General features: G+C 38.9%; 1 protein-coding gene across 2 annotated transcripts in view; it reads right to left on the minus strand.

Moving 5' to 3' along the window:
- LOC131491722 (phospholipid-transporting ATPase FetA-like) overlaps nucleotides 1–15,555 on the minus strand; it is a 100,299-nt gene that overhangs the window by 12,924 nt on the left and 71,820 nt on the right. For both annotated transcript variants that reach the window (XM_058695005.1, XM_058695004.1), the window contains exons 15-18: nucleotides 14,103–14,146; nucleotides 6,564–6,729; nucleotides 3,861–4,049; nucleotides 3,040–3,155 (exon numbers count right to left, since the gene is read on the minus strand). In XM_058695005.1, coding sequence (XP_058550988.1) covers nucleotides 3,040–3,155; nucleotides 3,861–4,049; nucleotides 6,564–6,729; nucleotides 14,103–14,146 — 515 coding nt within the window. The remainder of the gene's footprint in view (nucleotides 1–3,039; nucleotides 3,156–3,860; nucleotides 4,050–6,563; nucleotides 6,730–14,102; nucleotides 14,147–15,555) is intronic.

Consider the following 15,555-nt stretch of genomic DNA (forward strand, 5'->3'; position numbering starts at 1 on the left):
GTCTACAGCTGACTAGCTCAGTTGATTAACCACAGCCAGCAGTGTTAATGAGGCCACTGATGAAATGCTCTCTGGCTGAGTTAGCATCTTTTTGCTCCATGGCCACTGATATATCCTAACTAACCATGGCTAACTATCTTGCAAAGTATACTCTTGGTCATAAGGAGGTGTGGGTGAAGAGTATGGGTAGTTTAGGGCAGAACTCATATCCAACTAAGGATGGGTTTGAAGCAGATTTTTTGGGTGGCTCAGTCAGTTAAGCATCTGACTTTGGCTCAGGTCATGATCTCATGGTTCATGAGTTTGAGCCCCACATCGGGCTCTCGGCTGTCAGCACAGAGTCTGCTTCAGATCCTGTGTCTCCCTCTCTCTCTGCCCCTTCCTTGTTCGCAGGTACATGCTCTCTCTCTCTCTCAAAAAGAAACAAACATTTTAAAAAAGCAGACTTTATGTACTGAGAATTGCACATGAATAACAATTTTACACGATCGCTGTTATGAGTTTCAAAATAATTCACTTTGGCATTATAAGAGCAAAGAGAGAAAGAATTTATCATCCTGATATTCTGCTCTTACTTCTGAATGTTTAACATTAGCTGTCAGGTGAAATTAACATAAGACAATATATGTATGGAATGCCATCTCTAAAACCACTGTACTGTGAGCAGATGAAACTATGAAAAAGAAGCCTGAGAGATCTCAGAGACTTTCTTAAGAAGGAAGAGATATGGCAGAAACTGATCTTGCATAGGATACTGAAGGAGGTCTTATAAGCTTAACAATACACTGACAGATTCTTAATCCATTTGATAACAATATAGCAGATTGCGTTAAAGTTCTTTCTTACCCCTTACTTGTGTTATTTTCTTTTCTATCATGGTGAACAAACTAGGGCCCTGGGGCCAAATCCTGACTGTCTCTTGTTTTTGTATGACCTGTTTGCGGATTCCTGTATTAGAGCACCTGGAACTGTGCTTTAGTAGGAGTGAGTTTTTGACTCTTGATTCCTGAATATAAGCTTCACTCTTACAAGTTTATCATCACTGGTTAACAGACTGTAGTGTAGTCAGGTGCCATATGGGTGTCTGTTAAGGTTGGTAGCAGGAAGCAGGTCAAAACATCTGAAACAATTCTATGATCATCTTTGGAGCTGGCCTGTGGAAATGCCCTCTGAGAAGATACTCTAATTCGTGTGTTCTGGAAGGTTAAAGGATATGTTTTTCAGACTAGTCCATTTGTGGATGTATACTGTGGTCTCTGGGACACAGTATAGGACATAAGAGCTGTCCTGTGTGGGATACTTCATAGACTTTCTTTAAAACTTGAAATATAATGTATATATACATCATACTTTTCATATATATCATCATATATATCATATATATGTAGTATATACATCATATATATGTATATGTAGTATAAGTAGTATATACATCATATATATCATATATTTTATGATATATATATCATAAAATTCACCCCTTTATATAATTCAGTGGTTACATATATTCATAAAGTTGTACAACCATCACTACTATCTAATTCCAGAACATTTTCATTTCTCGCAAAGGAAACCCTGTACCCATTAGCAGTCATTCCCATTCTCTTTCCCCCTGGCCCTTGGAATCACTAGTCTACATGCTTTTATAGATTTGCCTGTTCTGGACATTTCATGTAAATAAAATTACACAATATGTGGCCTTTTGTGACTTTGTGACTGGCTTCTTTCACTTAATATAATTTTTTAAAGGTTCATCTGCATGTATCAGTATGTCATTCTTTTTTGTAACAGTATTTGTTGTTTTGATATACTACATTTTATTTATCCATACATCCATGCCATCCATGATGGACATATGGGTTGTTTCTACTTTTTTCTATTATAGATAATGCTACTGTAAACATATGTGTACAAGTTTTTGGGTGGATGTGTCTATTCATTTCTCTTGGGAATAAACCTCGGAGTGGAATTGCTGGGTGATACGATAACTCTATGCTTAACTTTTTCAACAACTGCCAGATTGTTTTCTAAAATGGCTGCATCATTTTACGTTCCCATCAGCAATGTATGAAGGTTATAATTTCTCTATATCTTTGTCAGTACTTATTATTATCTGATCATCTAGCTATCCCAGTGGTGTGAAGTAGTATCTTGAGGTTTTTATTTGCATTGCCCTAAAGGCTAATGAAATTGAATACCTTTTCATGTGTTTATTGACTTACCTGTTCTCTGACTTCTGATTATGTGTTAATGTAGGGACAAGACAAAATGGATTAATAAAATAGCATTTTCTCCAATCTATTTTTTCTTTAAAATATTTTTTTTTCTGATCTCTCCCTCTCCCATCCCATACCCTGTCCTATTCCCCCAACCCTTTATATATCTAGGTTTATGAGTAGAAATTCTGGAGAGTATAGATCTGTTTTTTCTTTCTAGTGCCAGAAGGAGCCACTCCCTCTCTAAGATACACCTCAAATCCTAGAAGGTGGAAGTGGGGTGGGGTAGGTAAGTGGTATACTTGGGGATTCTAATCCTATGATAACAGAGGATAGTGACAAACAACAGTCCCCTAAACAGCCCAGGTGCGGTGCTTTCTGCTCCATACCTTCAAAACTGTGTGTTCTCACCATGGTTGGTGAGGTAGGGCCTCCCATATTAGCATGCCCTATTCTGAAGCAAATTCTAGGTCTGACCATGGGACTTCCGGAACCAGGAATTACAGAGAGAACCATTTTGATTGTGGGAAGTGCTCCCACAGATACAATCGTCATCACGCCCAGTCATGCCCCTGAGATCCTGTGCTATATAAATTCTTGACACAGAAGTTGGCAATGGAGTCTGTAGGAATACCACAGAATGAAGTAGTTTTTATTCTTCCATCAATTAAAGAGACACAGATACTAATATCTTATACTAAGATACTAATGTTATTAAGATACTAATATAAGTAACACACAGACACAAGGACATATATGTGTACACATATCCGCATACAAAGAACCACCCACAGTTTCCTTCCCGGGCAACCTAAACACTTACATCTAAATGTTCCATGGTCACATCTCTGAGGAACCTACAGGATGGATGGAGCAGCTGACAGAGGATGGTGTCTGCACCCTTGCAAAACAACATTACTCGATCTTCAGGTGTCCTCACTAAGGATAAACAAATTAAGAAGAGTAATCACATAGGCCCATTGTTACAAGAACTTGTCTGGGCCACTGAGGGATGGCATGAGGCTGTTCCCATGACATTTATTTCTGGTCCTTTAGGGGGCTAAGCACTCAGTGAGCAGTCACAGAGGATAAATAATGCCGTAAGGGCCAGTGAGGGTGGGAGGAGACCTTATGGAACCAGTTCTTCCATGGGTTCCTGTGTTCCATGGGTTCTTGTGGAAGACTGATTCAGAATCACATTTAGCTTCTCACATTTAGGTTCTAGACCAAGGTCCATACCTAGTAAGGACCAAGAATGAAAAATGACCTTCTTCCTCTTCCGTCTGAGGCCAAAACTAATTGAGAGTAAGATAGTATGAATTTCCCTTATATTGTCTGCCCCCATCTCTTATTCCAAGGTCAGGCTTCATGGATTTATTCTCTGTTTTCATCTTGGCTTTGGGGGTTCAGACAAGCCACTATCTAGGAACACTAAAGAAGTATATGGTAACAAGCTCTCAAAGAGAAATTATTTGGGTATGTGAGAAAGTAGGAATGGCTATGTGTTTGTATTTGAGGAATAGTACCTTTGAGAAGGCATGTGAGTGGGAGAAAACATCCGTGTGTATATAAAAGAGAAAGTCAACGTGTGAATGTGTATGAAAGACAAATAAGGGGAGAGGACTGACTAGGAGGGGCACCTACCAACAATAGACATCCTCTTGCGCACATTGCTGAAGTCCAAAATAGCCAGCAGTTGGTAGACTTTGGTCTCACCCATTTCAACTACTGCAATTGTCTCAGAGGTGCGGTAACGGAACACAAAACCAAAGTTCCTGGCAGCAGTGACAAGGGCCCCTTCATCTGGGGACTGAGCCTGGTATACCAGCTTACCTGGTAGGAGAGAAGAGGGCAACAAGAGCCCGAAGAGATGTGCAAGTGAAGTCAACCCAGAAGTGACACCAAGGGACTTAAGTAAATATGGAGCCCAGACATCTTTCTTCAAACTTCCTCACAAGTTTGGCCCTAAAAGGCCAGACTGCATGACAGGTTGTTTTTTTTTTTTTTTTTTCCTTTCCAATATTTTCAACTTATTTCACAGACCTGAATTGGTATTACAGAGGTACATGGTATATGCAATATACACAAATGAACAAACACAATTACTCTCTTATTTTAGTGGGTAAAGATGGGTCAGGAGCTTGTTAAAATGCAGGTTCCTGGGCCCTATTCAAGCTTACTGAATCCAGAATCACAAAATCTGGGAGGATGACCCAATAAATTGAATTTTTAACAAATCTCCTGGGTGAGTTTCAGGCAAGTGGTTCTGCATAAACTGCTTCTACATGAGACTGGCTACACTTTGATGGACACTCCTATAAGATAGGATAATAAGGATAGGATATATAGCATAGGATAATATGATTGATGATAATAAGACTGATGATGTAACAAACAATTAAAAAATACATGAGTATTGTCACCTTTGAAACTCTCACTTGGGGAAGGTAAATGACTTATTCTGGTGAATAAGTCTTTCAATCTCATATTACTCAAGACATTTCTGTCTTTAATTTTTTTACAGTAGAATAAAATAAAAATTTATTCTTTCCCATTCTGTCATTATAAGGTAATTTTAACTTATAGTTTTCAGTGTCCATAGTTGAAAAAATACTTTCCTAGATTGTGAAGAAACACTTCAGAAAATTAACAACAAAAACCCTTTCAGTCCTCAGTTGTGACATGTATTGTTTTTTTCTCATCACAAACTACTGAATTCTAGTAACTGCTTCAGATTATTTTGGTCCCAAAAAGAGCTGGGCAAAAAACTGCACTGATCGATGCAAACACTTTAGCATCGAAAAATGTGTAACTCCTCTTTCAAAATATCACTACAACCTGAGGTATATTTTGGATTATTTCTCTTTGGAAGGTCAACTTGATTTTTTATTTTAAATGTTTGTTTATTTATTTTGAGAGAGAGAGTAAGGGAAGGGTAGAGAGAGAGGGAGACAGAGAATCTCAAGCAGGCTCCACACTGTCAGCATGGAGCTCACTGTGGGGCTTGAACTCATGAACCGTGAGCTCATAGCCTGAGCTGAAATCAAGAGCTGGAAGCTTAATCGACTGAGCTACCCAGGCGCCCCAGGCAATTTGATTTTTAAAAACAGTTATGCATCATCAGAGTCTTATACTTGTGGATAAGTCACACGGGACACATAATTTTAGGTCAGACATAAGATGTATCTATGAAACAGTAAGACTATTTTTCTTGTTTGTTTCCTACTTTGTCACGTAAGGCAATAAAAAATGACAAGTCCAAATATGCTTCAAATAATAGCAACTTGTTAGAATGCCAGGTCTGGAGATACCTGTGGTGGGATGGGATCTCACTGGGCCAAGAGAAATGAGATTTGGGTTCTTATCTTTGCCCTTCTTAACTATAGGATTTTAAGCAAGTCATTTAATCTCTTTTAGCTTGAGTTTCCCTCTATAAAACTGGGGTAATTTTTCTCATTATGCTTACTTAAGAGGGCTGTTGTGAAGCTTGTGGGAGATAATATAAATGTAAGCAATTTGTAAAACTAAAGGTGTTACTGGGGCGCCTGGGTGGCTCAGTCAGTTGAGTGTCTGACTTTGGCTCACATCATGATCTCACAGCTCGTGGGTTCAGGCTGGGCATCAGGCTTTATGCTGATGGTTCTGAGCCCGGAGCCTGCTTTGGATTCTCTTTTTCCCTCTGTCTCTGCCCCTCCCCCACTCACACTCTGTCTCTCTCAAAATAAATAAACATTTACAAAATATTCAAATATAAGGTGTTACTAAGGGTATTACACTAAAGGTACGTTGCCTTAAAGGATATGATTTATTTGGTTGCCAAAATTCTTGTTTGTTACCAAAAAGAATTCTTCATTTTTAATCAGTCATTTCTCATTCATTGTTTGTCAAAGAGGTTTGAGTAAATTCATGGGTGTCACAGTCATACTTGATTGTTAAAGAAACCAGGCTATGTGGGGATACCTTGAAATTATGAAGCAACAAGAGGACAACTCAACTCCTCCTTCAGGAAGTCTTGTTAGAGATAATGTGGCTGATCTTGGGGACAATTCAGATAGATTCTGTGACAGAACATTGTTGAATCTCAAGATTGGAAGCTCCCTAGATAGCATCATTTGACCCCTATCCAATGACTGAATCCTCTTTAAGACCAAGAGGCTGTCTTCTACTTGAATATCTCCAGTGATGAGAAGCTCACTACTTGTCTATCCATCCCATTGCTGGACAACACTCCCTATTAGGAAGTTCTTAGATTAAGCCATTATAAATGATATCAAACCAAACCCACCTGTAGCCATCCTAGGTTCTATGACATATTCTTAGTCCATGATACCACAGGCCCCTCCTCACCTTCCACTTTCTCTTCTGACATCACGGTATGACACAATGAGAGTGAGAGAAAAAACAAGTGTACCCAGCGATCTCCCTTTTTCACTGCTTCTACCAAAGTCTTGTCATAAAATGAAAACTTAGGATCAGCCAGTTTGTTGTAGGAGAAGTCGACCTTTTCTGTTTCCTGGAACACAGAAGTCAGAACAAACTTCTTAGTAGCAGCCTGACACTTTACAGAAGATCTATTTGGGGACAGCTTCTGGAACATGATGAGAATTCTTAGGAGGATGGGAGGAGAAAAGAAAAATAAATGGAGGAGACTTTGTGCTGGTTTCTAAGGCCTTTGTAGTTCTCATCATTCCCTTGGACCAGGAAAGATCCATCCCATAGGAGACAAGCTGAGCACTGCCTGGCAGACCCTTCTTGCCCCCTTTCTTCCCCAGCTACCCTGAATGATCAGTGGCCATCTTCACGTTCTATTCTTCTTCTTCTTTTTTTAATGTTTATTTTTAAGAGAGAGAGAAAAAGAGAGAGAGAGAGAGACAGGGAGGGGGAAGGAGAGGAAGAGGGAAAGTACGTGTGCACAGGGGAGGGGCAGAGAGAGGGGAGACAGAGGATCCAAAGCGGGCTCTGTGCTGACAGCAGAGAGCTTCTAAGTCCCAAAACCATGATAACCAAACCTGAAGATATGAGGAGGTAACTGCTCCATATTAATAAATGGTATCAGGAAAAAGTTTTGTCTCTGGCTGTCCTCTGTCTGATTTTGGGGGCTGGGAAGGGAACTGAGTCCTAAGTACAGTGACTATCACTGTGTTGCACTATTTCTATTTAATTCTACAGGGGCTAGAGACAAATACTGCAAGATAGAGGCAAGAGTATATAACAAGGAAGCTTCAGTACATACTTGTTTATCACAGACTTAATTTTGAGCCATTTTACTTGATCTGTCAGCATCTCTGGTTCCTTCCTGCTTCTAACCCTCATGGTCATTGCCCTTACCTCAATCTCTGGACCTAATATTCACTAACATTTTCCTGGTTCCTTTAGATATTGACTCTCATTCTCTATTTTGGCTAGGCTTCTGGTGGCCACCTTGGGTAAACATTTGTTTCTGACTTGATTTGGCCTTGAGCCTCTTTTACCCCATCCTGGAGTGTGATGTTAGTAACAAACTTCTCCAATCCATACCAGGATTCTCAAGGATACTTTTCCAGTTCTTTGTAGTTGTGGTGCTACCTGTACTAGGCCCCAATATGTCAAGCACAGACACAACTGTCCTGGTTTGTGCTATGTCAGGGAAAGGGAAGTTTTAGCGAGCTATATTGGCTCTTTTCTATATCACATCTAGAAGGAGTTTTGTCATAGTGGTGTTAAAGTATGGTCAGGTCCAGAGCCAAGCCCCAGACCTGGCCAACCACAGAATTGTAAGCTCTGGGAAGTTTGCGGTTCCAGTAATTTAAGATAATTCATCATATAGTATCTCCTGAGGCTTTTCTAGAGCTGGGCTCTTACACTGGCACACTGTTTGAACTGGAAGCTGGTGAGTGATGTGAGAAAAGCTGAAGAGGTAGGCATGAGGTAGATCCTGCATTGCCATCTTATAGGCAATAGGGAGTCACAGCAATTTTCTGCTGAAAGTGCATAATTAGGGATGCCTGGGTGGCTCAGCTGGTTAAGCATCTGACTTCAGCTCAGGTCATGATCTCTTAGTTTGTAAGTTTGAGCCCCACATCAGGCTCTGTGCTAACATCTCAGAACCTGGAGCTGCTTCGGATTCTGTGTCTCCCTCTCTCTCTGCCCCTCCCCCCGCTTGCACTCTGTCTTTCTCTCTCTCTCTCTCTCTGAAATAAACATTAAAAAAAAGAGAAAGTGACATAATTAGATTTGTGTCAGATAAAGTCCTCTGGTAGCAGCATGGAAGATATACTGGAACTAGCAAGATGAGAAGCAGGGAGATCAGTCAGATCATTCAGTAATCCACAAGAGAAATGATACAGTAACAATAAATATTAAAATAAGGGGATGGTTTGAATATATAGGGAGCTAGAATTATGCAACATGATATGAGGGGTGACAGAGGAAAGAGTTAAGAATAATTTTATATTGGGGCGCCTGGGTGGCGCAGTCGGTTAAGCGTCCGACTTCAGCCAGGTCACGATCTCGCGGTCCGTGAGTTCGAGCCCCGCGTCAGGCTCTGGGCTGATGGCTCGGAGCCTGGAGCCTGTTTCCCATTCTGTGTCTCCCTCTCTCTCTGCCCCTCCCCCGTTCATGCTCTGTCTCTCTCTGTCCCAAAAAAAAAAAAAAAAAAAAAAAAAAAAAAAAAACATTGAAAGAATAATTTTATATTTCTTCATTCACTGTGATAGGATACCTGTCAGGAGGAGGTTTCTGATGGACTAAATTGGAGATACTTGAAGGACTAACAGGTAGTAATGAAAGCAGGCATATATAGTTTTGAAGTTTAGGTAAGAGATTTGAGTTAGTTTCTAATCTCCTCTTCCAGGCAAGTAATGTTTGAGAATACTGCACCTGGCTGGGTACAGCAGTGAGGCAGGGCTGGCTTGGAGCTGCAGTACAGCATGACCTGAGAAGTAGCATTCATGGATAATTCTGAAATTGAAAGCCAAACAACCAGTTAAAAAAGGTTGAAAGGCAAATCCAGGTACCAGACAAAAGGATGGAAACTGGCAATATCAAGTGAAAGGAAGTGGATTCAGAATGGAGGGTAGAGGTGGCAACTGAAGAAACTCCTGGAGATGCTGTGACATAGCTATAAATAGTTTTTATAAAGTATCTTTAGCCTTGGCCATGGGTGGGAGGGAGCTACAAAGGATTCCTCTGATAGATGTATTTGGAGTTCATCAGTAAGTATGTGGTAGTTAAAGTCATGTAAATACATGAGATTATTCCGGGAGACGATACAGATGGGGAAGAGGTTCAATAATAGAGCCTTGGAGAACATCAGTCCCTATGGCCAAGTTGATGAGAAAAAGCAGACAGGAAGAAAAAACAAGAACAGAGCTATTTAACAGGACCCAATGGATAAGAAAACTTTAAGAAAAAGTGGAGTTTAGGTGTTAAAATCTGCAGAGAAGTTGAGTAAGGACTTAACAGCAAGGCAGTCATTAGTGAGCTTGGCTAGGATAGTTTCAGCGGCTATCATAGGACAGAATCTTATTACAGGGAGTAGGTTGAAGAATTAAAGAAAGGTGAGGAGCTAGAGACCTCTGTAATTGCCTGTTTACTTATATGGCTCCTTCTCAAGTCTGCCAACTCTCTGAAGGTAGGGAAAATGTCTCTTTTGTTTTCCTCCAACCTTTAGCATTTACTCAAAGTCTGACATATGGTTGATACTCAGTAAGTATTTTGGACTGATGGGAGACAGACAATGTCTAGAGGGTAATACAGGAATGGTTCTAAGTGCTTTTTAAAATATGAGTCAAAATAAAATATAAAAATTTATTTTTAGTGGTTACCTCTGGTTAATGGGCTTAGGGTTATTTTAACTAATTTTTTTAAACTATTTTATTTTAAGTTAATACTCATTTTTAGAATAGTCTTAGGTTTACAAAAAAATTGGGCAAAAGTACAAGGAGTTCCCATATATTATCTCTCTCTTCTTTCTACTCTGATTTCCTCTATTCACATCTCACATTAGTGTAGTACATTTGTTACAACCGACAAATATTAATATGTTATTATGAACTAAAGTATATAGTTTACAGTAGAATTCTGCATCGTACAGTTCTATGGGTTTTGAAACATACATATTGTAATGAATCTACCATGACAGCATCACACAGACTAGTTCCACTGCCCTAAAACTCTCCTGTGTTCCGCTCTACTGCTTCATCTCTCTCTCCACCTCTCACCAAGACCCTGGCAACCACTGATCTTTTTACCGTCTGTACTAATTTTCCTTTTCCAGAATGTCATATAGTTGGAATCATAGTATGTAGCCTTTTCAGATTAGCTTCTTTCACTTAGCAGTATGCATTTTAGGTTCTTCCTTTTGTGTGTGTGGCTTGATAGCTCATTTATTCTTACTGCTGAATAATATTCCATTGTAGGGATGTACTAAGTATTTTTTTTTATAAGGAAGGGAAAATTTGAGCTGAAGGGAAAGAATCACATAAGAAGAATAACTTTCAGATATTAAGAAGGAGCGAATACAGGACTGACTGAGGTTCCTGAAGAAGTAGAGAGGGATGGAATGTAAAATATACAAAGAGACTTGTATTGAAAGAAAACAGGATACCTTTTTTGAGACTGGAAGAAACTAGGTAAAGGTGTGTTCTGAAGTATGTATGGAAAAGGATATTTAGGGGATAGTTTGAATTTTTCTCAGTAAAGTTGAAGGCAATATCATCTGCTGCATATTGGGGACAGAGGGGGATGTAGTAGAAGGCCTGAGGGTGAATTCTAGAATAGCTAACATGCAGAATTAAGTATGATGCTGACCACAAATTAGTAAAAAATTATCCAAATAATATTGGAAGCCTAAAAGAGGTTGGAGTTTCTGAATTTTTAATGAGTTTGTGATCTCCAAAAAGTGCTTGGCACTCTGAGATTAGAACAGAGAAGGATAGATGGCTTGGTTAATTAAAGGTTGAGATTTGGTGAGTGATTAAAGAGAAAAAGGACTAGTAAGGTACTGAGGATATTTATGATCCTGGGTACAGATGAGGGCAAGACAGGAAGGGAAGTAAAGGCATGAGGAATTGACAGACTTGGAGAAAAAGGAGAGCTGAGGGCTTGTGAGTTTTCCAAAGATAAGAAAGTAGGCATATATAGCAGAAGTCAAGTACTAAGAGAGATAGAGAAATAAGGTATGTGACCAGAGATCATGATGAGAGAGTTTACAATTTCAGAGTAGTACAATTCTAGATAGTGACATGGAAAAGGGTGATGAAGATTTTTGGGGTACTACAGGTCATCTGAAAGGCATATTTTTTCTGACATCTGAAAGCATCCATGGTGACAGATCATCCATAAAGTAGCCAGTACCACCCAAGCTGATAGTAGGGATTGGGTACAGAGGAAGAATAGGAGCCAATTTTCAAAGTCCTCAGTGAACGAGATGAAGAAGTCAGAAGATGCATAGATGTCAATGACAGGAAGAGTTAAGGAGGAACATTGCCAAAAGTCATAAGCATCACAGGAGGAAAAATTATATGAGGAAGAAAAAGTAACGGTTTAAAGTTAGCACAGGATAATGAAGACAATACATTTGGGCTTTTGGTATGCAGAATAGGAGAGATGGAGGAAAAGGGATGTTCTCAGGGAAAGTCAATCAAGGCAGGGAGAAGAAATCATTTTTATGAAGAGATGAGGCAACAGGTAAGCTTGTTTACAAGAGAAAAAAGAGTCCAGTGATCCAGTGGAACACATGTTATGATTAATCAGTAGTGGAAGGAAGAGGTAGGGGAAAGAAACTCCAGAATAACAGTTTATTCCCTATAAGCTATAACTTTGTTTATATTGCCAAAGTCATTTGCAGAGTCTCTAGAAGGGGATTTAAGGGGGGAAAAAGTAGCTTTTCTATCCCTTTCCCAATCTCTTTGGATAGATAGGGGTGAGAAAGTAGTTGGGAGCTGGAGTTAGCTATTTGGTATATAAGTCAAGTGACTAAGGGTTTGGAATTAGTTATAGAAGGAAAGGGATAGGGTGAGGAGTATCATAAAGGTAACAGACAAAGCCCTATGAAGGGATGTTTAATATCAAACCTATAAACAAAAGCTGAGATCCAATACTGGAGAAAATAGTCAAAATGAACCAGCTAGAAATAGAAAGAATGAATAGGAAGATATTTTTATAATTGTGTGGGACACAACTATTCAGTATGTTGCAATATAATGTTCCTGAAGCTATAAAGGAAAAAGACTGACATGACAAATTTGATCACATACATTAGAAACTTCTACACAGAAAAAAAAAGAGAAACTTCTACACAGAAAAAAATATAAACAAAACCCAAAAGACAAAAATGGGGAAAGTAACTGTACTGTATGTGCCAAAGGAAAGGTTGTTATTTTTACTTTATAAAAAGTACTTTCAAGTAAGAAAAAAAGGGCAAAGAATATGAACGGGCAACTGAGAAAATAACTATAAACAGGCAATAAAGTGGGAAGGGGAAATAAGCACATAAAAATGATTCAATCTGATTAGTAATCAGAGAGAGGTAAATAACATGAGATGCCATTTTAACCAATTAAATTTCTAAAGATTAAAAAATTATTAATACTCAGTACTCATAAGGATATGAGAAAAAATAATTATTATATATTTTTGGTGGGATTATAAACTGATGCAATCTATCTAGGAGCAATATGGCAATATTAAACGTGCTAAAAATGTGGCTACCCTTTGACCAATCAGGTTCACTCCCAGGAGTTCGTTGGAAGGAAATAATTATCAGAAGAAGAGACAAAACTGTAAGTACCAGGGTGCTTATCACAGTGCTATTTATAATAATAACAAAATAAAATGGAATAAAAATAGGGGATTGGTTAAATAAATTAAGGTACACTAATACAAATGGATATGCCACTCATTCAAAATGATGATGTGGACCTAAATTTACTGACATGGAAATGGGACTAGAATATAATGTCAAGTGAATAAAAAGGAGGCTGCAAATAGGATACATGCTATGATGCTTCCTCTTTCTTTCCTTTTTCCCTTTGTTCTCTTTCCTCTCTCCCTCCATTCCTTCCATCCATCCGTCTATCATTAGATCTTAATGTATATGTGTGTGCATATACACACATGGAAAACACGTGAAAGAATATACCCCCAAATTTTACATTGGTTTTCTAAAGAAGATTGAACGATTTTCACTTTCTTCTTCATACATTTCTGTATTGATTGGATTTTTTAAAAATGTTTATTCATTTTTGAAAGACAGAGAGAGACAGAGCACAAGCAGGGGTGGGGTGTAGAGAAAGGGGGAACAGAATCTGAAGCAGGCTCCAGGCTCTTAGCTGTCAGCACAGAGCCCGACGCAGGGCTCGAACTCACGTACCGCGAGATCATGACCTGAGCCAAAGTCGGACGCTCAACCGACTGAGCCACCCAGGCGCCCCTGTATTGATTGGATTTTAAAACAAATTTATTTTGGAGAAAGAGAGCCTGAGTGGGGGAGGGGCACTGAGAGAGGGGGCTCCAAAGAGAGTTCTACAGTGACAGTAGTGAGCTCGAGTTCTATGCAGGGCTCTAACTCACGAACCATGAGATCATGACCTGAGCTGAAGTTGGACGCTCAACCAACTGAGCCACCCAGGCACCCTGACTGGACTTTTTTAATATGAGGAAAGACTATTTTTCAAATAGGAAAAAAGAAAAAAGAAAAAAGAAAGAATGCTATTTTGATTTTAAAGCACAAACCCAAATCCCCTCAAATAAACATAGGTCATTTATATAATGCTTTCTGATATTATGGGCCAATAAAAGCTTTACTATTTCAGGGGCTAAGGGACTCTCAATTTGTGTCAAAGATGCTGCTGTTTAGCATGGTCTCAGCTCTCACGCATATCACAGGAAACTGTAATCACTCACCTCAGAGACTTCTACTTTCATTCCCTTTTTGTCATAGACATGACCTGTTGATAAGTAAAGAGAGCAGAGACTTGGCAAGGGTTTTAAAGAAATGTTTAAATTATTTTTTTTTTGCTGTGATAAAATACATATAACATAAAAATTTAACCATTTGTTAGCATACAATTCAGTGTCATTAATCACATTGACAATGTGGTACAATAATCACCATTATAAATTTCCAAAATTTTTTCAGCATTCTAAACAGAAACTCCCCAGTTCCTCCCTATCCCTAGCCCCTGATAACCTCCACTTTTTGTCTCTATAAATTTGTCTATTCTAGATATTTCAAATAAGTAGAATCATACACTATTTCTTTTTGTGTTTGGCTTATTTCACTTAGTATAAAGTTTTCAAGAATCATACAGGTTGTAGCATGTGTCAGAACCTCATTACTTTTTATGACTTAGTAATATTGCTTTGAATGGATATACCACAATTTGTTTATCCATTCATCTGTTGACGGACACATGGTTGTTTTTACCTTTGGGCTATTGGTGAATAATGCTGCAATGAATGCCAGCATATATCTATCTGTTTGAATCCCTGTTTTCCATCTTTTGAGGGGAATATACCTAGGAATAGATTTATGGGGTCATATCGTAATTTAAAGGAAGGTTAACAGCTTATTGCTTCTGATTCTATCATCCCAGACTTCCCATCAAGCTTCCTTGAATCTCCTCAGGCCACCCAGCCCTTAGTGTCCCAGTAAGCTCCACTCCCCAAGCTAATGGTAAGAGGTCATTTGCTTGGGCCCCAACTCTTCTCCCTTAAGTGTGAGGTGAGGCTGGAAGTTAGTCACTGGATGTGGGAAAGACCTTCTATTTCATGAAGCCCTCCAGTCAGAAAAGTTACCTAGAAGAAATATGAAAATAGTGCAAGAATGTTTAGGATTCTTGGCCAGCAGATAGTATAAACAAAATAGCAGTGGAAGAGTCTTATGTCAAGCATAGAAACCACCATGGCCCTTTTGGGACACCTGGGTGGCTCAGTCGGTTAAGCCTCTGACTCTTCATAGTTTGTGGGTTCAAGCCTCACATAGTTTGTGGGGTCTTCAGAATGTGGGGCCTGCTTAGAATTCTCGCTCTCTCTCCCTCTCTCTGCCTCTCCCCCACTCATTATCTCTCTCAAAAGTAAATAAACATTAAAAAAGAATTAGAAAAAAAAAAAAAGAAGAAGAAACACCCATGGCCCTTTCAACCTTACCCAGTGTATCATCAGATCTTATAATGAGACAGAGAATTAAGATCTTTACCCAAATCAACTCATCTAAAAATAGGCTTTCAGAGTTTATACATAGAAAAAGTTGTTTGGCAGGGATAATAGGAAATAGTAGCTTTTTAAAAAAATCTTAATCTTAAATTTTAATCTTAAATTTTTAATTATTTTTTAATTGAGGTGAAAGGCATATGAC

This window comes from Neofelis nebulosa, chromosome 12 (genome assembly GCF_028018385.1).
Source record: "Neofelis nebulosa isolate mNeoNeb1 chromosome 12, mNeoNeb1.pri, whole genome shotgun sequence".
Classification (NCBI taxonomy): domain Eukaryota; kingdom Metazoa; phylum Chordata; class Mammalia; order Carnivora; family Felidae; genus Neofelis; species Neofelis nebulosa.